Source organism: Leucopleurus acutus, assembly GCF_964270905.1.
Source record: "Leucopleurus acutus genome assembly, chromosome: 13".
NCBI lineage: Eukaryota > Metazoa > Chordata > Mammalia > Artiodactyla > Delphinidae > Leucopleurus > Leucopleurus acutus.
Genome location: NC_139155.1, coordinates 74,713,362 through 74,738,151, shown reverse-complemented (window position 1 = coordinate 74,738,151; position 24,790 = coordinate 74,713,362). Strand labels below are relative to the sequence as shown.

Below are 24,790 nucleotides of genomic sequence, written 5' to 3'. Positions count from 1 at the left end.
ATACAAAAACTTGTACTTGAATATTCATAGCAGCATTGTTCATAATTGCCAAAAAATGGAAAGAACTTGTGTCCATTAACTGATGAATGGATAAATAAGATATGGTATATCCATTAAGTGGAATATTATTCAGCAATAAAAAGGAGTGAAGTACTGATACATACTACAACATGGACGAATTTTAAACAGTATGCTAAGTGAAAGAGGGCAGTCACAAAATACCCCTCAGTATGATTCCATTTCTATTAAATGTAAAGAAAATAGGTAAATCTATAGCAACAGTAGATTAGTGATTGCCTAGGGCTGAAAGATTTGGGGGGACATGGGGAGTGACTGCTAATGGGTACAGACTTTCTTTTGGAGGTGATGCAAATGTTCTAAAATTGTAATGAATGCACAACTGTCAATACGCTAAAAGCCATTGGATTGTATACTTTAAGTGGATGAATTTCGTGGTGTGTGAATTACATTAAAATAAGCCTTTTTATAAAGGTCATTATATTAAAAAAAAAAAAAGGACTACCCAGAGTCATCCAGAGAGCCTGCTTTAGATGCAGATTCCGGGGTAATCCTAGACCTTTTGAAACAATGTTTATAATTGGATCCCAAGAATCTTTTTTGAAGAGTAAATACATCCAGGAATTCTGTTTGAATTATTATCAAGTTGTTTGTTAGGCTGTGCATCCCAGTAACTTCCTGTTTCTGCCTCTCCTGGAGCAATAAGGGACGAGAGTAAGTCTTCCTCTTCCACATGACAGCCCTTGAAACTTATGAAGGCAGCTCCCTCTTCCAACTCACCTTTGTAGGCCACGCATCCCTAGTTCCTTACCATTTCTCATGTGACGTGATTGCCAGATTAGTCAAATCACCTCTTCTGGACACCCAGTCTGTTTAAGACCTTTTAAAATGAGGTACTTTGAACAGGATATTCCAGTTATAGTTTGACCATTGCAGAATATAAATGGGATTATTACCTCCCTTGCTTCTGACACTGAAATTCTACTAATGTATTAAGATTATATTAACATTTTTAAAAATGGTGGTGGCTCAAATGAAGCATGTGTTTAATTCAAACCTCCTTTACCCCACCCTCAGCACTCCCAGGTTTTATCTAGTTGGGTCTTCTTTATAGGGTTATCTGGAAAAGTTCCCTTTCTTGGTGGTGACCTGGTCCAAAATAAGGAAGCATCTTTAATGTCCTAACAATTATTTAGCAGTTTCAAGTTTTTCAGAGCACTCCCTATACATTATTTCCTTTGACCTTAACAGTGTAAACCTGTCATTTTATAGATGTAGAAACACAGACTGAGAGAATTTAAGTAAAATGCATAAGGGGAGAGTTATTTGCAGAGGCTGGGCTAGAACCTAGTTTCCTTAACTCAGTGGTTTGTAATCTTGGCTGCACATTGCATTCACCTGTGGAGTTTAAAAAAAAACGAAAACGAAAACTAGGTTCCATCCCTAGATATTTTGAGTTAATCGGGTTGGGGTGGGACCTATTCGGTATTATTTAAAAGCTCTCAAGGCAGTTCTAATGTTTAGCCAGGGTTGAGCAACTGCCCTAACGCATATCCTCATGTTCCCTTCCCTGTCACATATATTTTCTTCATCTAATTGAAATAGTCTTACGTGGAAGAGGAAGAATTATTTTCCATTGCTCCAGAAGGCAGAATCACAATTAGTCCAAGTGAGAGAAGGTTACTCAGATGTACAGTGGGAACCAGGTGTACATCTTAAGAGAATTATTCTTGGAATTTATGTATCTTCTTATTCATTAATTTATCAAACTTTTATTTGCCAGACACTGTGCTAAGCTCTGGGGGTACAAATATGAATAAGACATGGTCTCCCCCTTTCAGAGCTCACAGTTGAAAGGGGGGACAGATTTAAATAACATTATAGTAGAGTGTGGTATGTGTTACACATATTGGGAGCTCTATAATTTCCTTCTTTGTTATATTTTTGTATTTGTAAATTGTCAACAGTGATTTTCTTACTAAGATATATTTATGCTAAGCATTTGGTGAATATGTCACAATGATAGTCTTTACATTAAGTACGTAATTCAAGCAATAACAGGTAAAGTTAGTCCTTGCATAGATATCTTTTTTTAAATACTCCTAATAATAAAATTTATAGTGTTGAAACCATTTTGAGAGTTCATTTCTACATCTTTCTCCGAATTTTATTTTGTTGATTACTAAGCATAGGAAGATGATCTGTATTGGCTTTGTCAAGATATTGTGTTGGTGAAAAAAATGATTTTGTAACAGAGAAATTTTTAGATTTGAACTCTATGCCTCAGATCAGCTTTGAAGAATCACTCTATATACCACTCACTACATTTCCTTTATGGACATCATTTATTAAAAACAAATCATTGATACATTTCCTATTGAAATACCAGACACATTTATCCTTAGAGTTTGTATCTGACCCTCTGATAGAGGTACCTGACCCTCAGATAGAGGTATATCCTGGACAATACGGGAACACCAAAAAGTTATTCTGGGGAGGGGAAGAGGGAGGAAGAGAAGAGGGAGGAAATCAGAGTTTTTCAAAGTTGGCGGTGGAGCAGAGCTGGGTTCTGAATGATAGGTAGGATTTAGACTGAGTGGTATGGACATTCAGGCCACATCAGCAGGGAGATGGAAAAATGGGACCCTGATCATGGAACATGACAAAAGATGAAAACTGGGCAGGGACAGGACAAGATGGAACTTCTATGAAAAAGAATCTGAACAGTGATTTCTTATATGTGGGAGTCCTCAGAGTCCTAACAATCCTGCTCTCAAAAGCAGTTGGACAGAGATGTGGGAAAAATCACCATGTGCTGGAGAAAGCTTTATAAGGGCTGAGCCACAGCTAATTAGTCTGGTGACAAGTCAGGGTCCACTCCTAGTTTTGGCACCAAGCTAGGGGCTAAAACTCGTGAGTTAAAGTGTGAAGTTTAATTGTGGTTATCATTTAAGACCCTTAAAGCCCCTTTTATTTTATTTTATTTTTTTAAACATTTAAAAAAATTTTATTTATTTTTGGCTGCATTGGGTCTTCGTTGCTGCACGTGGGCTTTCTCTAGTTGTGGCGAGTGGGGGCTACTCTTCGTTGTGGTGCACGGGCTTCTCATTGCAGTGGCTTCTCTTGTTGTGGAGCATGGGCTCTAGGCGCGTGGGCTTCAGTAGTTGTGGCTCGCGGGCTCTAGAGCGCACGCTCAACAGTTGTGGTACTCATGTGTAGTTGCTCCCCAGCATGTGGGATCTTCCCTGACCAGGGCTCGAACCCATGTCCCCGGCATTGGCAGGTGGATTCTTAACCATTGAGCCACCAGGGAAGTCCAAGACCCTTTTAAAAAAATAGGTGATGTTGAGAGTTTGAACATGTATTTCCAAGATTGGATAAGGTCATGCAGCTTCAGGGTCTAATTTAATTGATAAGGGATCCACTCTTGATTTAGGCTTTCGTTTTAGAGATAGAATTCCATCCTATTCGTGATTCATTTACTTTGTTCACGTGAAATCTTTCTGATCTTTGAGTTGCCATATGCAATTCAATTTGGCCATGATTGCCATCTTCATAATGTAAAAATGGTAGGAAAATCTGTAGAAGGGTTTAAAAACTCACTCTAACATTTGAGAGGGTTTCGGTATTCTATAGACTCTACTGAAGTTTTGTCCTGGGCTTGTGAGTTTTGTCCTGGGCTTGTGAGTCTGGCCAGTTGATCTGCTTTGGAATAATCCAGGTATAAATTCCTTTTATGCTGACAGGTTCATATAATGAATTGAATCAGTTAATGTACCGTACTAGGGAGTATAGTAATTTATTTGGAGCTTGAGTGATCCTGAGTTTTAAATATCATTTCTTTTTGGAGAGTGAAACGTTTTATTGTTTACTGATAGTTCCCAGCATCTGTGGTGGTCTGTCCCATCCCACCACCAGTCCTTCAGTGAGAGAAACTGCTGCCAAAATTCAATAGATGGGACTAGTGAATTGATTTAAGGAAAGCACTTCCTATGGTACTTGTGATTGTTCTTTGTCAGATATGTCCCCCAAATGTTGATTATATCAATTGTGTCACTATTTGTTTGACTAGCAGTTATTTAAAGGTAGTGTTTGCTTCTGTAAAATACCAGCTCTAGTTAAGACTGCTTTTCTTCAATATAAACTATTCAACTTGTCATCACTATTTCTTTTTTTTTTAAACAGAGGAAAAAAACCCTCATGTTTCTATTACCACAAATACCAATGACATTTCAAAATTGAATAAGCATGTTTTACATAGTCCTTTTTATGGGGCATATACAGTTTGTTTTTTTTTTCCGGTACGCGGGCCTCTCACTGTTGTGGCCTCTCCCGTTGTGGAGCACAGGCTCCGGACGCGCAGGCTCTTCGGCCATGGCTCACGGGTCCAGCCGCTCCACGGCATGTGGGATCTTCCTGGACCGGGGCATGAACCCGTGTCCCCTGCATCGGCAGGCGGACTCTCAACCACTGCGCCACCAGGGAAGCCCCATATACAGTTTTTATACTCCTTTTTATTGTGTAGTTTTAATTATTTTTTATTTATTGCATAATATTCCATTGTGATATGTTATAATTTAATTGAACCCTTCTGAATATTGAGATTGCTTCCACTTTTTCCACTATAATAAGACTGCAGTGAAAATCTCTGTGCATTTTTATTTCTGGAATGTTTCTTCAGGATAAGTTCTTGAAAATGGGATTACTTTCTGTTTCTTTCAGAGGTAGGAGATAATATATCTTTTAGTGTCTATCTTGACCCTTTTAGAGGATTACATCTCTGCTATTCTGAAGAGCAAAGTAGATGGAAATTGAGATTAACATTTAGGGGAATATTGTAGTTCATTCCCTAATCTTGATTTTTCTACTAATTATTAGTCTAGTTAATTTCCTTATGCGTTTATACAGTATTCTCTATTACTTGAAAAGCCTCTATATTCTTATTCTCCCTACCATATTTACTTGAAATGCATGTTGGCGTTTTACATTTCTCATCATGGCTGACAAGTATATGTTCTGTGTTTTCCCAAATGAAAAAAAAATTGGCTAAAAGATGATCCTCTATACTTCTTTTTTTTTTTTTTTTTTTTTTGCCGTACGTGGGCCTCTCACTGTTGTGGCCTCTCCCATTGCGGAGCACAGGCTCCGGACGCGCAGGCTCAGCGGCCATGGCTCATGGGCCCAGCCTCTCTGCGGCATGTGGGATCTTCCCACATGGGAGGCGCAAACCCGTGTCCCCTGCATCGGCAGGCGGACTCTCAACCACTGCGCCACCAGGGAAGCCCTATAGTTCTTTTTTTAAAAAATATTTATTTATTATTTATTTGGTTGCACCAGGTCTTAGTTACGGCAGGCGGGTTCCTTAGTTGTGGCACATGGGCTCCTTAGTTGCAGCTTGCAAGCTTCTTAGTTGTGGCTCGCTGGCTCCTTAGTTGCAGCATGTAGGCTTCTTAGTTGTGGCATGCATGTGGGATCTAGTTCGCTGACCAGGGATCAAACCGGGGCCCCCTGCATTGGGAGCGCAGAGTCTTAACCACTGCACCACAGGGGAAGTCCTGATCCTCTGTACTTCTTATGTCAAATATTGGAGTCTTGTTCAAAGCCAGATTTAGCTGGCAAAGAATATTTTGCCTACCTTCTCTTAGCTTTCCAGAATGATTGTTGTTTAGCTTAAAAATATGTATGTCATGTATGATAAAATTATATTAAGGCTACGAATTGCTTTGAGTGTCGTTCCCTTAATCGGGGTGACTTCAGCATTATCACCAAAGTACAGTTAGCAAACCTGTCTTCTGATTAAGGGTGACAGGGATCTTCCCTTTTCCTTAAATAGCCTTTTTCCTTTTTAAAGAAAAAGTATTAATTTTATAATGACATTACAGTCTTTTATCTTGGTCAAGAGCCATTACTAAGAGCAGTGGTTTTATATGAGGATCTGAGACAAATCATTTATTTAATATTCATAAATACCAGAATAGATCCTCCATAGCTGACTTACTAAAACCCAAAGGTATGATATCTTTATAAAATGATTTTAGGCCATGACCTTCAAACTTTAGAATTCTTAAAAACAGCAGCATATCAGACAGTTCTTAGTTTTCATAAGGCCATTGAAATGGATAGTGCTGAGTAATCTAATGGATTTCTGAAAGCATAGTGTGCTTTAGTTACTGTTAAATCAATAAACATAACAGTCACTTAAGCGTGTATATTATATAATATTTGGTTAATTATATTATAACTCAAATCCTTTCAGAATATTTGTCTTTCAAGTGGAATGCCAAAAATATAACTGAAGTGCTTGTAAAAATAGAACCATCAGAAAAATACAGAAGTATAGTATATATTTTTTCAGATAATCTTAATATTTGGAGTTAGCTACAGATTCTGTCATATACATCATTTTATGAACCATGAAGTATCGTATTTCAGAAGCACTTATGTTTGAGATTGGTAATAAAACTAAATATCTGGGTTTAATATTACTGAATTGTTCTTTGATTCTTGTGTCCAATAAAAGCCTGTATTGAATTTTTTAGTAGTTGCTTCATATAACATAAGTTGCCGCTCAGTGTAGCATAAGTAAAAATGTATTTGGAGCACATATGTATTTAATTAATTAATTAATTTAAAAATAATTTTTTAAAATTAATTAATTTATCTTTGGCTGCGTTGGGTCTTCGTTGCTGCGCCTGGGCTTTCTCTAGTTGTGGTGAGCGGGGGCTACTCTTCGTTTTGGTGCGCGGGCTTCTCATTGCGGTGGCTTCTCTTGTTGCAGAGCACAGGCTCTAGGTGCAAGGGCTTCAGTAGTTGTGACACGCAGGCTCTAGAGCACAGGCTCAGTAGTTGTGGCACATGGGCTTAGTTGCTCTGTGGCATGTGGGATCTTCCCTGACCAGAGCTCAAAGCTGTGCCCCCTGCATTGGCAGGTGGGTTCTTAACCACTGCGCCACCAGGGAAGTCCATATATGTATTTTATATCAAAGTGTTGTATTGGGTAGAGATCACAAAATCAGTATTGAAAAGCATTTAAAAAAATGCAACAAAATTTATTTGTTTAGATCTTCATACCTTGAGATGATCAAATTTAAAATTTTTTCATTTTTCACAACATTAAAAGTATCTCAGTCTTTGGTTGTTGATCGTAATGGTGGAAGCTGGTTACTGACTTTTTTGGGGAGCGATCTTAAAAAAAAAAAAAAAGATAATCTAGCTTCCTTAGATACAATTACTTAAGGGTAGATGGTTGCCCTTGAAATGTGATCGTTTTTAAAGGAATTTGTAGTTATTTTATCTGCTGTCACGCAAAAAATAATCAAAAGGGTAATTTGTGTTTGATGAATCGAGACAAAAGGGTAGGGGAATACAATTTGTATGACTTGATGATAAAGGACATTTAATCAATCATTATTTGATACTGTTGTATTAAAAACTAAATTAAAATGTCCCTAGTTCTTATTTTTAATAATATGATTTGCAATATTGCTTTGCCCAATGATACCTAGTTGAATACAACCATAGCCTGATTAGAACTGTTTTAAATTTTATTTTAAAATTGTCATATGGTAGAATTGACCTTTTTTGGAGGAGTGGGTGTGCAGTTCCATGAATCTTAACACATGTATAGATTCACATAACCACCAGCACAATCAGGATATAGAACAGTTTGTTTGCCTCCTCAAACTCCCTCATACTATCCCTATATAGTCACACCCTGCCTGTACCCCAGCCTCTGGCAACCACTGATCTGTTCTCTATCACTATAGATTTTTTTTTTCCAGAAAGTCATATAAATAGAATAATGCAGATGGAACCTTTTGAAATTGACTTCTTTCACTCAATAAAATGCCATTGAGATTCACTGAGGTGGTAGATATCACTGGTTCATTTCTTTTTATTGCTACCTTGTTGGTTGAAATTTTATGGCATTTGGATATTATTTCTGATCTCACACACTAGGACTGAAGTTTGAATTGGTTACTTTTTAAAACAATGAATATTTTTTCAAATCAGTTAAATGAGATACATACATAGTTAATTTTTTGAATTGGAATTTGTTTTCAAACTGAACATTTTTTCAGTTCAGTTTAGCGACTTGCATGTATAGCTAAGCTAGGCAGCTACAGGGATTACATTTCTCTGGAAGTTCTTGTTGTTTTATTGGGCTAACAGTTTTAAGGGCAAAATTTGAGATTAAAAAAAATATTTTGCAGTTTTATGAGAGAAATAAAGTGACCTATGACCCTTTAAAATTTCAGTGCCAATGACTTGACAGAATTTTCTTTGCTTTTATTCCAAGCCTCTCCCCACCCTGACTTTCTGGTCTACTGAGAACCAGACACCTCTGGCGCCTAATAATCTGTTTTAATGCGCTTGTTCCAAGAGTGGCCTCTTATTTGTTGGTTACAACAGTCTGTTCATTTTAACTTAGTCACACTTATATGCGTAAATTATTTGCATCATGAATTTAGTTTGATTCTTTATCTTCATAGCTGTTTCCTTTCCTAGTTGATTGAGGATTTAATGGTTTTATCATTTCCCCAGCTGCTGAAAATCTCAAGGAGGTCTCCTGATACTTGTATGTTCTTGGTGAGAAAATAGGGGTGGATCCATTATCAGTGTGAACTGGATAAATCTATACCATGTCACCAATTGAAAGAGTGGATTAGCAGTAGTAAGAATGGAGTGTTCTCCAAAATCAAAGAATAATAAATAATCATTTATTAGTTGGTATATTAGATCTTGAAGATGAAACTTGTTCTGTTTTCACTGGCAACCTACCTGGTAATAGAAGTTAGAGACATAGATTTATAACCTGAGCATTGAATAAATATTTACACCTCAACTTTCTAAAATAAGCTACTCAAATTAACTTTTGACCTCCACACTTAATTATTTTCATGATTTGGGTTCTAATCTCACTTTTAATAGGAGCATTAACAGAAGTGCCAAGGAGAAAAATCTCTATCAGCAACCTGGCTTTGGCCACAATTAAAAGATTTTTTGATGTGGACCATTTTTAGATACCACTGGATAGATTTGCTTCCATAGATGAGAGCAGTGGTGAAAGCAATACATACCAACTTTTCTATTGGTTCTTTCCTTAGATTTTAACATTTGAGACCAAGAATCCGACGGAATTAGCAGAACGTTTGCGCTCTGTTTGTGGGAATCAGAGCAATGCGTATGCCCGCCTGCTGGAATACCGCCTGAATGCCTTGCGAGGACTGTGGAATGCCCAGCGCCAGCTGGCCTTGGAAGAACAGCATGAAAGGGAAAGTTCAGGTGATGAAGAAACTTTGGCCCTGCTCAAACGCCAGGGCTTGTTGCAGCAACCCGAGCAAGCTCCCTTCACGTCAAGGATGGGGCTCCTGCTGGTCTTCCCCCTTATTCAATCCCAGAGTAGAACAGACCCCTCTCTCTGTAACATAACTGCTGAGGTGCTATTGAACTGCCTTCGCGACTGCCAGCCTTTGAGCTTGACCAAGGAGCCTGCTGACTGTCTGAATGGAATCGAAACTTTGCTGTGCTCTTGGCTAGAGGAGACTTCTGACACAGGCCGACACATCCCACATAAGCAAAAAGAAAATGCTGCTGCTGCCCTGGTGGCTTTGGCATGTGCCAGGTAAGGAAAATCAAAGGTGCTAACTGGTGACCTTGTGATGGCTGCTTCCTGGGTTGGGTGAGTGAATAAGAGGGCAAGCGTATTTGTTGGAAGTCTCAACATTCAGAAGTCCTTCTTCGTTTTCAGTATTGAATTTTGCAGCCTTGACAATGCATAAGATGCTTCCACCAAAACTTGGTACCAGGAGCTGGAGTTGAAACCCAAGTTCAAGTTTTTGCTTTCTGTTATACCATGATAACAGCTTAAACAGTTTAAAATGGAGAATCAGCACTTGCTATTGTCTACTCACCCTTAGATGGTTACTGTTTTACATCAGGTAGTTAGTAGAGGATGTTGTATCTGTATTTCTCCTGGAAGGACAGTCAAAAAATATGTAGAGCTTTTAATTTTTTTTTCCTCCATGTCTGTAAGGAGTATGTCAGTGAGTGAATGGGTTATTACTCACCTGGACTCAGTCACACAGACTTGGTCACAAATTATATTTCTGGACCTTGACGCTTGGCTCCATCAATTTAACTGAAAGATCTCTCTGTGTGTAGCAAGATTTAATAGTGTACTGTCCTTCATTTGTAAGTTGATGTTACTGATGTACTGTCAATAGGAAATGTGCTTGGAGTTACTTTTCCAGGAGAGGATTTCTTACATTCTCCTGCCCAGTAAACTGTATGATCACTCTCACATATTTGTGAGAAAAAGTTTCACTACCTTTGCTTTCTTCTAACCTAATTGTCTAGGGACCAATTAGGACCACGGTCTGATAGATTAGTGTCACTAATCTCTCTCCCTTCATAATTTTTTCTTTGATTGAGTTATTCCTTTTGTTAGCAAAGAGAATGTGGAAAAGTTCTTCTTGGAGGATTATGAAGTTCCTAGCTATAAGACTCCTTTCCCTATTTTTATGGTTTCAAAGTTGACCTTCAAATGGTTGAATCTGAAGCTATTTTTAAGGCACAATGGCACCAGCATTTATTGTCAGTTTCTTTGCCCTCAGCAAACTGTCATAGCCTAGTTTTAGATCCTTGAAGACTGTGGTTGATTATGGAAATCCTGACATGAGCTTAATTCTGGAGACATTATTGGGTGGTACTGAAATAAGTTTCCCTGTAAAGGCTTTATATTGGACTGATTTATTTTTTTTGGATATGCAGAAGACAGTTTTGAGCCCTAAATAGATTTGTTATTAATGCAAAAGTCCTACTTTGGGAAATTTTGCTTTTAGATAGTCCTATCTTTAGACAGATTTAGGATGTTTGGAATAATTATCAACTCTTTTTTTTGTGTGTGTGTGTGATATGGGGGCCTCTCACTGTTGTGGCCTCTCCTGTTGCGGAGCACAGGCTCCGGACGCACAGGCTCAGTGGCCATGGCTCATGGGCCCAGCCGCTCCGCAGCATGTGGGATCTTCCCGGACTGGGGCACGAACCCGTGTCCCCTGCATCGGCAGGCGGACTCTCAACCAGTGCGCCACCAGGGAAGCCCAATTATCAACTCTTTAGTTTCAAATGTTTTTAATGAACATGGGATCATAAAACTCACTTTTTTATTATGTACCCTAATTTAGTCTGAACCAAGAGAGAGTTATTGAAATCGCTTCAGGTACTTGAGATTCCAAATTCCGTTCAGCAGAAACGTTGAAAGGAGTGTTTTTTATTTTCTTCTTCTTGGGTGTGTATTTTTGTTTTTGTTTTAGATGGTGCCTACATTATTGCTAATATTAACACCTTGTTCTAGACTTTATTTACCTCAGTCACGTACTTTTCAGTGTTAGATCATCTCCTTTAATGAAGTTATTTAGGAGCATATTATTGAACTTTTGAGATTGATGCTCTCAAAGACAGAACAGCGTTTCCAAAAAAATATTTTGAAGATGTTCATTCATTTCAACCAACTAACATTTATCGAACATATCTGATGTGCCAGGAACCTTGCTAGGTCTTAGGGAAATAATGACTCATGGTGACTCATGGTCTCTAATCTTACAGTTGAGTGGATTTCATTTTGTCAGTCATTATTGCTCATTTACCACGTGCAAGAGACTCTACTAGGCAGTGCGGATACAGCAGTGAGCAAGGTAAATGGTTCCTAAAATTGCAAGGTTTACATGAGACTGAGAGAGTCAGACAACTAGCAACAAATGCATATATAAGATAATTTCTGAGAGGGATGTTCACTGTAAGAAGACAAATCAGGATATTTTAATAATAGAGAATGACTTAAGTGGAGGTGGGGGCCAGCATTAGCTAGAGATACCAGGGAAGGCCTTACTGAATAGGAGACATTTGAGCTGAGGCCTAGATGATGAGAGCCAGCCAGCCATGCAAAAAAGCCAGTGACAGGGAGTTCCAGGCAAGAGGAGCAGCAAGTGGCACAAATCTGATCCTCTTTCTGTGCTTGGGGTAGGACAGCAAAGTGAGCAGGGTGGCTGGAATGCAATGGTAGCAGGAGACGGGCAGGAGATGAGAGTCCAGACCGTGTAGGGGCTTAGGAGCCATGGAAGGCGTTTCAATTTTACCATTTATTTATTTAGGCTGTGCCAGGTCTTAGTTGCAGAATGAAGGACCTTTTTAGTTGCAGCATTGCAGACATAGTTACAGCATGCATGTGGGATCTAGTTCCCTGACTAGGGATTGAAGCCGGGCCCCTTGCATTGGGAGCATGGAGTCTTACCCACTGGACCACCAGGGAAGTCCCTAAATTTTACTCTTAAAATCTGAATCTGGCAGCTAATAATATCTTATATTTGGTTTAATGTCTTAAATGTTCCATTGTGCCTTTGCCCCTTTCTTTTAACCTCGTTGTACCCCAGGGAGGTATCCTTATTGGACAGATGAAGAAGTAAAAACCCATAGGAATTTGGTAACAGGACTGAGATGGTGCCGCTGGTGAGTGGCAGAGCCGGGTTTCAGAGCCTGTGGGTCCTGACTCTCAACTTGTGCTTTTGTACTGTGTCTCCTGCCTCCCTGCCTTATATGGTTCTTTGGTTTTGATTCTTTGAACACCAGAGATAGTGAAAGGGGCAATTAAGAGGAGGGCTCGGGCTTCCCTGGTGGCGCAGTGGTTAAGAATTCGCCTGCCAATGCAGGAGACACGGGTTCGAGCCCTGGTCCGGGAATATCCCACATGCTGCGGAACAACTAAGCCCGTGTGCCACAACTACTGAAGCCCGTGCGCCTAGAGCCCGTACTCCCAACAACAGAACCTACCACAATGAGAAGCCTGCACACCACAACCAAGAGTAGCCCCCACTTGCTGCAACCAGAGAAAAGCCCACGTGCAGCAACAAAGACCCAATGCAGCCAAAAATAAAAAATAAATAAAATGTTTAAAAAAAAAAAAAAAAGAAGAGGACTCTAGGCCTTCTTGGTCCTGTGTTAGGTATTCCATTTCTTTTTGGGGTTTAGGCACATGATACCTAGCAATTAAAGACTTGGCTAAGAGAATAAGGTAGCAATCTGAAGTCAGCCCATCTGATACTGGCGATCGTTTAGCTCAGGAAATGTTCTTGTGGTGATTTATACTTGGGATCTGGCCAGGTAAGTCTCGTGCATCTTAAAATCACCTTCTTTTAGATCCTGCTGACCAAAGTATAGACTTCCCAGAGCCTCAAGCTTTGGGAACCAAAAGGAAATTGGGTCTTAGTGAGCTCTGCAAGCATTACGGTCACATACTGCACAGCAGGGGAAAGCAGAAGGGACACCTCTCAGCACAAAGTATTAATTATTTGAATGTTTTCCTCTTCAGTCATATTTAATGTGTGAGATGTTTATGTAAAATGGATGAACTTAACAAAGAGATTAAGAAATTAAGCCTAGAAATACTGCTACACTTTTAAATATAACCTTCTCCTATGAAATATCTCCTTCAGCTAGAGATCAACTTGATGATGAAACAGTATCAGGCATAATAGCCACACATTCTTTGTGCTTGAGCTTTATGTTTTGAATTTTTATGTTAGGGGAACATTATTTACCTTTGAAAATACAAGAAGAATATCATAACTGGCATGGTAAGAATCACGTCTATTTTGACATTTTGTACAACACATCTACTGATTGGCAGAAGCAGACTCAATTTGGAAGCTCCCCGTGTGGTTAATAAAATTGACATTAACAACCTCATTTGACGTTTCAGTTGTGATGATTTTCTGTTCCTTCCTTTTATTTTTAGGGGATCATTGAAAACTTTTGTTCATACAGTCCATCTATTACAGAAGCAGACAGATCTAGGGTCCCTGCCTGTAGCCGATGTGCTGTATAGGTAAGTTGTCACTTTGGATCCTCACCCTCCTTCTACACAAGGGAGCCTTGTGCATAAAAGCTCTTTTAATAAGTAAATTGCTAAACTTTTTTTTTTAATCAATTAATGACTCATTTTTAAATAAGTATGTTATTTTCATCTTAAGTAAGAATTTTGTTTCTTTCCTTCTTGGAAGGTGTTCCTAGAGCATGTTATTTTTCATTTTTTAATTTTTGTGGTAAAAAAAATGCAATAGCTTGTCATGAATTCTTATTGTAGGTTTCAAGATAATAAGATGTTAAGGTATAAAGAAAAAAGTGAAAGTCATAATCTCACTACTCAAAGATAACCACTCCTAATGTTGTATGTGTTATATGTGTTTCCTAGTTCATACCCCTTTCTCTCCATCCCACCCCTTCTCTCTATCTCTCTCTCAGATATGTATACATGTAAAATATATGCATTTTACACACAGCTACAATTTTATTATAACATTTCCATAAGCACTACTTCGTAATTTTCTAATTTAAAAATATACGTATTGTTAATGTCTTTTCAGATGTATAGTATTTGTGTAGAACTATTTTAGTTTTCTGCTCTTTGAGATGTTAAGTAGACCTTTATCTTCTTGCTGAAATGGATAGTCTCGGTGTCTTTATGATTCTCTATCTCCCCTATTTAGGCTGTTGCTTTTGGAAGGGGGACCTGGATCCCCCTCCTGTTTGCTTGGTGGCAAACACATAGTATCATGGGGGTATGAAGACATGTTGCCTGCACCAGATAGCAACACTGGCTCCAGTTCTGAAAATAAAGGTAATGCAAGGGTTTTGGTCCTGTGATTGAAATTAAGATATGAAAAGAGTGGTTTTAGATAATTGTGGAAAACAATTTAGATATAACTCTGTATTCCTTTTAATTAAGAGCTCAAGGTTCCTATACAGGGTAATCATTGTCTGCTTTATCAGTAAAAGTATAAAAGCTGATACTCGGTGAGGTAAGAAAATGGATAGGTTTTACTATCGCAAGGGAAAAGGATCATCCGTACAGTCCTGCCAAGGAAGCATGAATTACTTAAATTCCTAGGTATTTGAATTTGGGCATGGGAGCCTTAAGTCCACGAATAGAGTATCAGGTCTTGTTGCCTGATGCTGTTTCTTTTAGTAACTTATTGTGTGTGTGTTGGTGAACCTCCTGTCCTACAAGCAAAAAAAAAAAAAGTGTTCAAAGGAGCATGAATTGTTAAGTATCCCCTTTAAATAAAGGAGACTAGATTAAAATGTTTTTACAGTTTTACAGGTATTACATATCTGTTTATTCTATGATCTCAGTGAAAATGGCAGAAGGTCTCTGAAATGACCTGCAGTTAACTGACTTACCAGGTGAATTAGGCCTCTATTCGCTTGGTAGATGTACTGACCGGTGCCGTGGCACACAAAACCCATGAGGCCAGTAGGCTCTTCTTAGAGTCTGTGCATTGCTGCTCCCACCTACGGAGTTGCAGGCTTGCCAAGAGTCTGCCTTGCTTCCAAACCTGTTTGTTATTGTAATTGGTACTTGTGATTATATCATTAAATATTACATAAGTGATAAAATAGGAATTTAAAAAACCCTAGGGAATTATTTACATTTAGAAATGGAAGGCTTTTAGGGCTTCCCTGTTGGTGCAGTGGTTAAGAATCCGCCTGCCAATGCAGGGGACATGGGTTCGAGCCCTGGTCTGGGAAGATCCCACATGCCATGGAGCAACTAAGCCCGTGTGCCACCAACTACTGAAGCCCGTGCGCCTAGAGCCTGTGCTCCGCAACAAGAGAAGCCACCGCAATGAGAAGCCCACGCACCACAATGAAGAGTAGCCCCCGCTCACCGCAACTAGAGAAAGCCTGTGTGCAGCAACGAAGACCCAACACAGCCAAAAAAAAATTTAAATAAATAAATAAATTAATTTTTAAAGAAAATGGAATGCTTTAGAATGATTCAACAAAGCCAATCTCTAAGAAATTGGTATTCTCTAAGAAATTAGAGTGGGATTCAGAGTCTATTCTGCCCACCCCTTCTCACACTTTTGATGGGGACAGCTTTCCTAGGTAACTGCAAGGGAATGGGGTTCAGTCTAAGCAGTGGGCCATCCCCACACCTCTCATCCAGTGCCTGTGCCTTTTCACGGTCCATTGTTTCTTCCAGACAGTCATGTGAAAGTGGTGAGAGGAACAGAGGCAAGACTTCTGGATGTGAGTTACTATCTTCACTGACTCAACTAGAGTCAATAGGAGAAGCAAAAAGGCTCCAATGCCCAAGAAGTTCTTAAACATTATAGGTGGAAATTTATAAATTCATACAAAACCAAAACTCCTTTCTTTACTCTCTCCTTTTACTCCTTTTAGTATCTCCTTTGGAGTAATTTCTTACTGAGGATGATGGTATTAAGCTGATCTGTATGCTTTTCACTCTCTTGTACCTTTGGTTTTGCTCCTGGCTAGAGAATGTTTTTCTTATAAAAATTTAAAAAGTAGTCTTATTTAATTTTTAATATGTGGAAACATTCAACATACCCAGATGTTGAAAGCATACTACAGTAAACCCTGTATACCCATCACTCAGCTTCAACAAGTGTCAACTCTGGCCAATCTTGTTTTACTCTGTTACCTTGACTCTCACTCCTTGTCAGGTCCATACTCAAAAGGCCTTGGCCTTAATCTAAAGAGTGATGAATAAATGTATATTTATAAGTTAAAATAAAATGTTTAAGGAATGAAATTAATATTTTGAAAATGATTACCTACTTTTAACTGTTTTTTGAAGAACTAATAGGAACAAGTCTTGGTTATCTTGGATTAGTAGACTGAAATTTTAAGATAACCACATACTGAGTACTAATTTGAGTGCTGTTACACTGGATTTCTTATAATATGGCAAATAGTAGAGAAACTCCACTTAAACATAGTAAGTGGATTGATTTTGAAAATAAAAACAAAGTTTTATTTGTAAGCTCTCTTATTAAGGTAAATTCTCTAGAATATGTTAGTAAACCATTTACTGTCATTCAGAGAGATACTATTTGTTTTAAGCTTGGGGAAGATACCCCTAAGGGTAAACATACTTGCTCTTTTTAAATAGAAGTGATATTATACTTTTGTGCTGTGTCACTCCAGAAATTTAAAATTAGTATCTCTAGATGGAAAATCCACAAGGAGTAGATTTTAGTTCAATGTATATCATCAGTCTATCAACATAAAATCATTTGCCATTCATGGGGCCCTGGCTTTGTACCAGAGAGCACTGTGGGTGTTTACCTATGTTGTCTCATTTAACCATCACAGTAACTCTTGAGGTACATATTATCTTCATCTTACAGATGAAGAAACTGAAGTTCAAAGAGGCCCAAGGTCAACTAATAAGTGCCCCAAACTCTTAAATCTCACACCTTTTTTATTACACAATCCTTAGCGAAAGTATTGTATGCTTAGTCATTTCAGATTGGAGTTAGGAATGTATTTTTGCTTTTCAAAAAAAAAAAAGGAAAAAAAATCTTTGGCAGAGACTGAACCAGGTTCTTCTGCTAATAACTATCTGACCTTTTTCCCTGATCTTGGTCTCTAATCCTACATGCATTTTGGAGTTTTGTTTTAGGTGTTCAAGCCATCTTCCCTGGAAGTCACGTTGAAGCACTTATTTTATTATTTTTATTTCTGGCAGTACTGTGCAGCTTGCAGGGATCTTAGTTCCCCGACCAGGGATCGAACCTGGGGACCGGCAGTGAGAGCACTGAGTCCTAACCCACTGGACTGCCAGGGAATTCCCAAGAAGCACTTATTTAAGAAATGGGAGATTATCTTTCATTCAGCCTCCTAATGGCTTTTTCATTCGAAAAAGCACGTTTATAATTTCATTAGAAAAAGCATGTATATAATTTACTTGTGAAAAAACGATTTCAGATGCTGACTTGGGACGCTGTGTCACGGCAGATGGTCTTTACCTGTATACTACTAACTCAGTTGGAAGAGGAGTAAGCAAATTGGGGTCTGGATTACATGGTACTCTCAGGTCAGTTGCATGGAACTTGCTGAATGATTTGGCTGGAACGTTTTCCTCATTACCTAAATCTGTGATGAAGCCACCCGGGAGTGCGTGCTAACTCCCCATAGACTGATGAGTGACTAAACAAGTCTGAATGGCTGGTTGTCTCTTATTGTCACTTTCTTTCTCTGGTTCTGTTAATGCATTTCAGCTTTGTTTTGACTCTATAAAGAGTTTGGTAGCCCTAAAATCATTGTTTCTAGCTTCTAGCCAGAAATTCCTCTGTGATCAGAATTTTTATATTAATGACTTCTCCATGTTGATAAATGGGTATTTTTCGAGTTAAGTCTTTTTGTTCTTGGATTTGACATTGGATCAGTGGTGATTTTTTTTTTTTCATTTGGGACATAAGATCTATGAATTGCTGCCAAAAGAAACCACAGTTTGAGATCCTTATGTATATTTAATTAGACCATTTCCCCAACTTTTTCTCCTCTCCAATTTGTTGTGGGAAATTAATATTTGCCATAGTTTGTCAGTCTCAAAGTTAATATAATATGTTTATTCTCCTTCAGATGTTTTGCATACTTAGTTATTGAAAAGAAATTAGGAGGGAAATGTTGTTTTGTCTGTTGTAACTCATTGCAGGGTTTCAGACATGACCTGGTGACTTAGCCTGTATACCGTTTTTCCCCACAGAGGTTTTGTGTACTGCCGGAATGAGGAGCTGGAACCAGGATGGATTGCTTTTGGCAGTGGCAGTCTTCTCCACCGGCCTGTATCTTTTGACAATAAACCTCACTCTCTTTTCCAGGTCATTGACCAGAATACCCTTCAGGTAAACAGAACACCAAGGCTTTGTGTTTTATATTTTGGCGACAGTAAGGAACGTTTGTGACATCATCAGAAGGAATAATAACACAGCTGATATAGTTTCCTGCCGGAGTGACATCCTTTTAACTGTCATCGTTTGGGCATTCTGTTTTTTCTCTAATGTCTTAAGTTTTCCCACATGATCTGAGTGAATGTGCTCTCTAAGAGTTACTAAGGCCAACAAACTTTTTTTAGGATTAAAAAAATTTTAGAGAGTCAAAGATGGTATAAATCCCAGGTTTTTTTTTTTAACTAGATCTATTTTGGGAAGGCATTATCTCCCTATTCAATTTGTTCTAAACAGCCTTTCTGTGGGAATGGGAGCTTTGAAATGAGTTTAGATAAAATCATTGTGCGCTTGGGATTGAGCTCATCCTTGGTGCTCTTAAAGCGCTCTGTTATGGCACTTGCTGTATTATACTGAAATCGCCTGCTGTTGTGTCGAACTCCTCCCCAAGACCACACACACACCTTTAGGTCAGGACCCAGTCTTACTCGTCTTTGTGTCCTTAGAATGTAGCACAACATTTGATTGATAATTGATAATAACAGTGTCTCTCTTTGCCAGGCTGTGGGTTTGGCAATTTACATACACTTCCTCTCCTTATCTGTGAGGTGTGACTACGGCAGTTTCATCTTACAGTTAAGGCACCTGAGGCTAGGCAGGTTGTAAGCACTCAGTAAGTGTTTGTCCTTCAATGAAGGAGTGAGCTTAGAGAGGTTAAGTATCTTGCCACACAATAATGGCAGCATGAGAACTTGAACCCATCTGCTCTAGAGTTTGAGCTCTTTATGCTACAACTTTCTGCCTTTCAACCAAAGTCAAACTGAACGGTTAGAGTTACTATCTGTGGAGTGAGTGCCCTGAGAGTAGTCACATCCAGGACTTAAGTGGGATGTTACATCTTTTCTTGTCTGTCACTCAACTGTGCCTTTCCTGGAGAACAGTCTTGCTCACCTTTGCATCTGCAGAGCACATAGGAGGTGCTCAAAAATTGTTTGTTTTTTTTAAATTTTATTTATTTTATTTTTGGCTGTGTTGGGTTTTTGTTGCTGCACGCGGGCTTTCTCTAGCTGTGGCGAAGGGGAGCTACTCTTCCTTGCGGAGCACGGGCTTCTCATTGCAGTGGCTTCTCTTGTTGCGGAGCATGGGCTCTAGATGCGCAGGCTTCAGTAGTTGCAGCACGCGGGCTTGGTAGTTGTGGCTCACGGGCTCTAGAGCGCAGGCTCAGTAGTTGTGGCGCGTGGGCTTAGTTGCTCTGCGGTATGTGGGATCTTCCTGGACCAGGGCTCGAACCTGTGTCCCCTGCACTGGCAGGCGGATTCTTAACCACTGCACCACAGTGGAAGCCCTCAAAAATTGTTAGATGAATAAAATAACAAATAGATGCCAAATTAACTTCATTTCTTATCAGTAATGCAGATAGATGAGAACATTGCCTGTTCTCATTTGAACAGGCAATTTGAAATAGCCTGGGGACTTAAACAGATGTTAAATCTTGGAACGTGGTTTACATTTGAAGTAATGTCAGTATCCTCTGTGCTTTTGCAAAAACTTTGATGCCCAAGAAAGCAGTGTTCTCACTAACTAGATAGGTGCGTTGGAACAATTTGTGGGTAGCTTAAGCCATTCAGTAGCTGTCAACTTTCTAGATGTCTTGGCATTACAGATTTCAAAGTGTGGTTATAGCAACTAAATGACTTTTTTAACTTTTGAGGTAGCAAAAACAAGTCTGGAAAAAAGTTCATATGAAATGAGTTCAGGGGTCTAAAGTAACCTTAGGAAAACTAGTGACCCACCCAAAGAGATGGAGTAACTGAAGGTCATTCTTACTGTCTCCTAAAGGCACCTGACCTTCTCTAATTATTTTTATTTGGGGATTTTCAGTTCTGTTTCTATTCTTGCATTTTTTTTTTTTTAAACCTAGTCAGCAGTTCTCTTGATTCTCATTTTCTCTTATTTTAAGTGCTTTTCTCTGGCAGTAAAAATTAGTATGTAATTGCACATTTAATATGAAATATGCAGAACTTATTCATTACACTGAAACTGAAAGATGTTTAGTATTAGAAACACATGCTTCATGTCTAATACAGAGAATGGGTGTTTGTCTTTTTCCTTCTGCTGGTCGTGGTGAATTTCAGTAAGCCCTCATGTGCTAAGTGAGGATCTGTGTGTACCTTCATCTCTTTACTCCTTCTCCCTCTTCTCTGCTTTCCCTTTTGTTTTTTTCTCACCTTTGCTTTTTTCCTTCCTTCCATAATTATTAATTTCTGAGTTAGACTCTGAATTAGGTGCTGGGAATATAAAGATGAATAAGATATAGTTCCTGTCCTTTAAATATACTTAAGCCTTAAATTTATATACTAAGGGAATTTCAGAAAGTACTGTTTCTCTAAAACTTTGTTTTTTTCTTTTTTTTAACATCTTTATTGGAGTATAATTGCTTTACAATGTTGTGTTAGTTTTTGCTGTATAACAAAGTGAATCAGCTATATGTATACATATATCCCCATATCCCCTAAAAAACTTTGTTTTTAATAAATGTTTGATAAAACACACATGCATAGCAGATTCAAAGTGTTTAGTAATACTTTTTCCTATTAAAATGTAATGGGAATTAATCTCAGGAATCTTTTAATCTATTGCATGGCCCATTGTATGAACTCTTATATTTCTGTCATATAATTTTCATATATTATTCTTAGAGGTAAACGTCAGTTTTATTTTGACCAGGAGGCCTATTGAATTCTCTTCTTGGACTTAATGGCATTAATGATGAACTGATAGAATCAGAATTTACATGTCACACTAATGAAGTTTTCCTCCCTTTCATGTTCAGGTGTGCCAGATGGTGCCAATGCCAGCCAATCACCTCCCTGTGGGCAGCACTATGAGCACCGTGCACCTTTCTTCAGATGGTACTTACTTCTATTGGATCTGGTCTCCTGCCAGTCTGAATGAGAAAACACCTAAGGGACATTCTGTCTTCATGGACATTTTTGAACTTGTGGTAAGTTTCAGTTTCTCATTTTATGTCTTTGCAGAGACATTTTTTACTTGCTTTCTTTTTATAATTGGTTTACAAAGGACCTAAGAAACTTGGAGTACTTGTACAGTGTGTTCACTCTTGCCTCAAAATTGACTTCTCTCTTGGATGTCTTTGAAGATTTCCTTGTTTGGAATTGTATGACACAAATAAAGGCAAGGTTTTTGAAGGTTAATCTAGCAACAGAGTGGAGATAAGGATAGTTAATGTGTAGACAGTGGGCTTTTAAGTAGAAATGCTCATAAGCTTCTTGGAAATTTGGAACTAAATTGCACTAGCAAGATTGGGTCTACAGATGGATATTGGGAGTCCCCAAGAGAGATGACAGTTGATATTGTGAGAAGGCAGTCATTCATTCATTCATTAGATTTGGCTAAGTATCTACTGAGAACCAGGCATGGTGGTATCTAGGTGGTGGGAATACAGTGATGGGCAAGGGGGACAGGACCCTTGCTCAAATGGAGCTTGGATTTTGGCGGGTGGGTTGAGTTGTGGTGGTGGTGGAGAGACAAAACATTAACCATAAACAAGTGAACAGATACGTGGACAACATAATTTGAGGTAGTGAAGGAAAAGTAGTAGCTAACCAGATGAAGAAGTTGGGGAATAGGGAGGAAAGAACATGGTAGGAAAGGGAGACCACAAATGGAAAAGCTCTGTGGAGGGAGCGAGCATGTGTTTTATTGGAAATGACAACGGGCCAGAGTGGTTGAGTGCAGAGAGAAGAGCTTGGGGCAAGGAGAGACTGGAAACCATGATGGTCCAGATCTGCACTGTCTAATATAATAGCTAGTAGCCACATGTGGCTATTTAAATTAATCAGAATTAAATACAATTAAAACTTCAGTTGCTCAGTTGCATTAGCCACGTTTCAAGTCCTCAGTAGCCACATGTGGCAGGCTAGTGGCTACCATGTTGAACATCAAAGATAGAGAACATTTCCATCATTGAAGAAAGGTCTATTGGACAGCACTGGTCTAGATAATATTTGTAGAGACTTGTAAAGAAAAAATTGCCCCAAGCCAGGTCTGTGACAAAACCTTTTTATATAATGTAATTTACAACCTCCTTCTGGGAAGAAATTAGCATTCCTGAAGGGAAAAAAAAACACTGAAGCAATTTCTGATAAACTTTAATGGGGTTAAAACTTGTTCTGGGAAAGAAGTCATCCATCCTGCCAGTTAACTGTCAGTCTAGTAACCTTTAACTGTGCATTCTTTTTTTTTTTTCTCTCTAGTTTCTCAGTATTCTCAAATCATTATCTTTTCTTATAAAATGTCTTAGCCAGAGTGAGTCTTTGAATTGATCTGCTAGAGACTGTACTACTAGAAGATGCGTTCATAATTAAATTGTTAGAAATGCCTTTTTTAAAAAGTTGTTTTTAAACAGACCTAACGAGCTAGTTTAAAAGATTTAGGTCTTTGTCCTAAGAATAATGGGAAAACATCAAAGAATTCCCCTTTCCCTTATATGCTTTTGTTAAATTAAAAAATATCTATATCAAAGAAAAACATGTACATGGATTAAAACTTGAGGTAGCACATCTAGGCTCATAATGAAAAGTGAGAGTCTCTTGCCCCATCCCTAGCATGTTCCTTATAGACAGTTACTTTAATGGTGTCAGCTTTTCCTTCTTCTGGTGGCTGCTTTCATATTTCTAAGTAAAAGGCTTATATTGCTGTTTCTTGGTTTACTAACCCTATATATATTGTGTGTGTGTGTGTGTGTGTGTGTGTGTGTGTGTTTTGTTTTTTTTGTTTTTTGCTGTGATAGATGAGCATTTGGCTCAGTTCATCCCCTTTCTTTCCTCCTTCTTCCTAATGTATTTATTTCATTCATTTTAATTCCTCTTTGGAGGAGAATATCTTTGTAACTTATAGTTAACCTTTTATTACTTGTTCCTCAGCTCTAGGTAGTAGTAGTGTCCCTTCCTGCACGAACCCGTGTCCCCTGCATCGGCAGGCGGACTCTCAACCTCTGCACCACCAGGGAAGCCCTATTCTTCTTTTTAAAGTATGATGATGGCATTGTGATTATATCAGAAAATGTCCATATTTTTAGAGATGTGTAGTGAAGTATTCAGAAGTGGAATTACATGATGTCTAGGACATGCTTTATTTATTTTTAAAAAGTTTTACTGGAGTATAGTAGATTTACAGTGTTGTGTTAGTTTCAGGTGTACAGCAAAGTGAATCAGTTATACATATAAATATATCCACTCTTTTTTAGATTCTTTTCCCATATAGGCCATTACAGAGTATTGAGTAGAGTTCCCTGTGCTATACAGTAGGTCCTTATTAGTTATCTATTTTATATATAGTAGTGTGTATATGTCAGTCCCAAGTCTGGGATATGCTTTAAAATGCTTGAGCAAAAATAGATGGGTGGGTTAAACAGATTTGGCCGTATCTGGTTAATAGTTGAATCTGGATGATGGATATATGGAGGTTCACTATACTATTCACTATTTTTGCATTTTTGAAATTTTTCATCATAAGATAAAAAATTCTTAAGCATCACCGGCCACTAGTTTAGCAGCTTCTAAAATGCTGACTTGGGGGACTTGGTGGTCCAGTGGTTAAGACTTAGCCTTTCAGTGCAGGGGGTGCGGGTTCAATCCCTGGTCAGGGAGCTAAGATCCCACATGCCTTGCGGCCACAAAAGCAAAAACATAAAACAGAAGCAATGTTGTAACAAATTCCGTAAAGACTTTAAAAAAATGGCCCACATCAAAAAATATATTTAAAAAATAAAATAAAATGCTGACTTGGGAAGGTAAACATAGGTATCTATCTGGCTTTCTGCCTATGGTATTTTCACAGAAGGGAACACTGTGTAGCCATTAAAAAGCATGGGGCAGATCTGCATCGATTGAAGTAGATTAATTTCCAAGTTATATTGTTTAGTACAAAAAGCTAGGTTCAGAGCACTGTGTGTAATCATTACCTGCTGTATGATAAAAGTTGTGGCTGGCGGG

The 24,790-nt window shown here is 38.5% G+C and overlaps 1 protein-coding gene across 2 annotated transcripts in view; it reads left to right on the top strand.

Moving 5' to 3' along the window:
• HECTD4 (HECT domain E3 ubiquitin protein ligase 4) overlaps nucleotides 1-24,790 on the top strand; it is a 190,938-nt gene that overhangs the window by 39,547 nt on the left and 126,601 nt on the right. For both annotated transcript variants that reach the window (XM_082853292.1, XM_082853291.1), the window contains exons 2-7: nucleotides 9,126-9,643; nucleotides 13,811-13,900; nucleotides 14,562-14,692; nucleotides 17,812-17,920; nucleotides 18,593-18,731; nucleotides 21,607-21,777. In XM_082853292.1, the coding sequence (XP_082709418.1) occupies nucleotides 9,126-9,643; nucleotides 13,811-13,900; nucleotides 14,562-14,692; nucleotides 17,812-17,920; nucleotides 18,593-18,731; nucleotides 21,607-21,777 (1,158 nt within the window). The remainder of the gene's footprint in view (nucleotides 1-9,125; nucleotides 9,644-13,810; nucleotides 13,901-14,561; nucleotides 14,693-17,811; nucleotides 17,921-18,592; nucleotides 18,732-21,606; nucleotides 21,778-24,790) is intronic.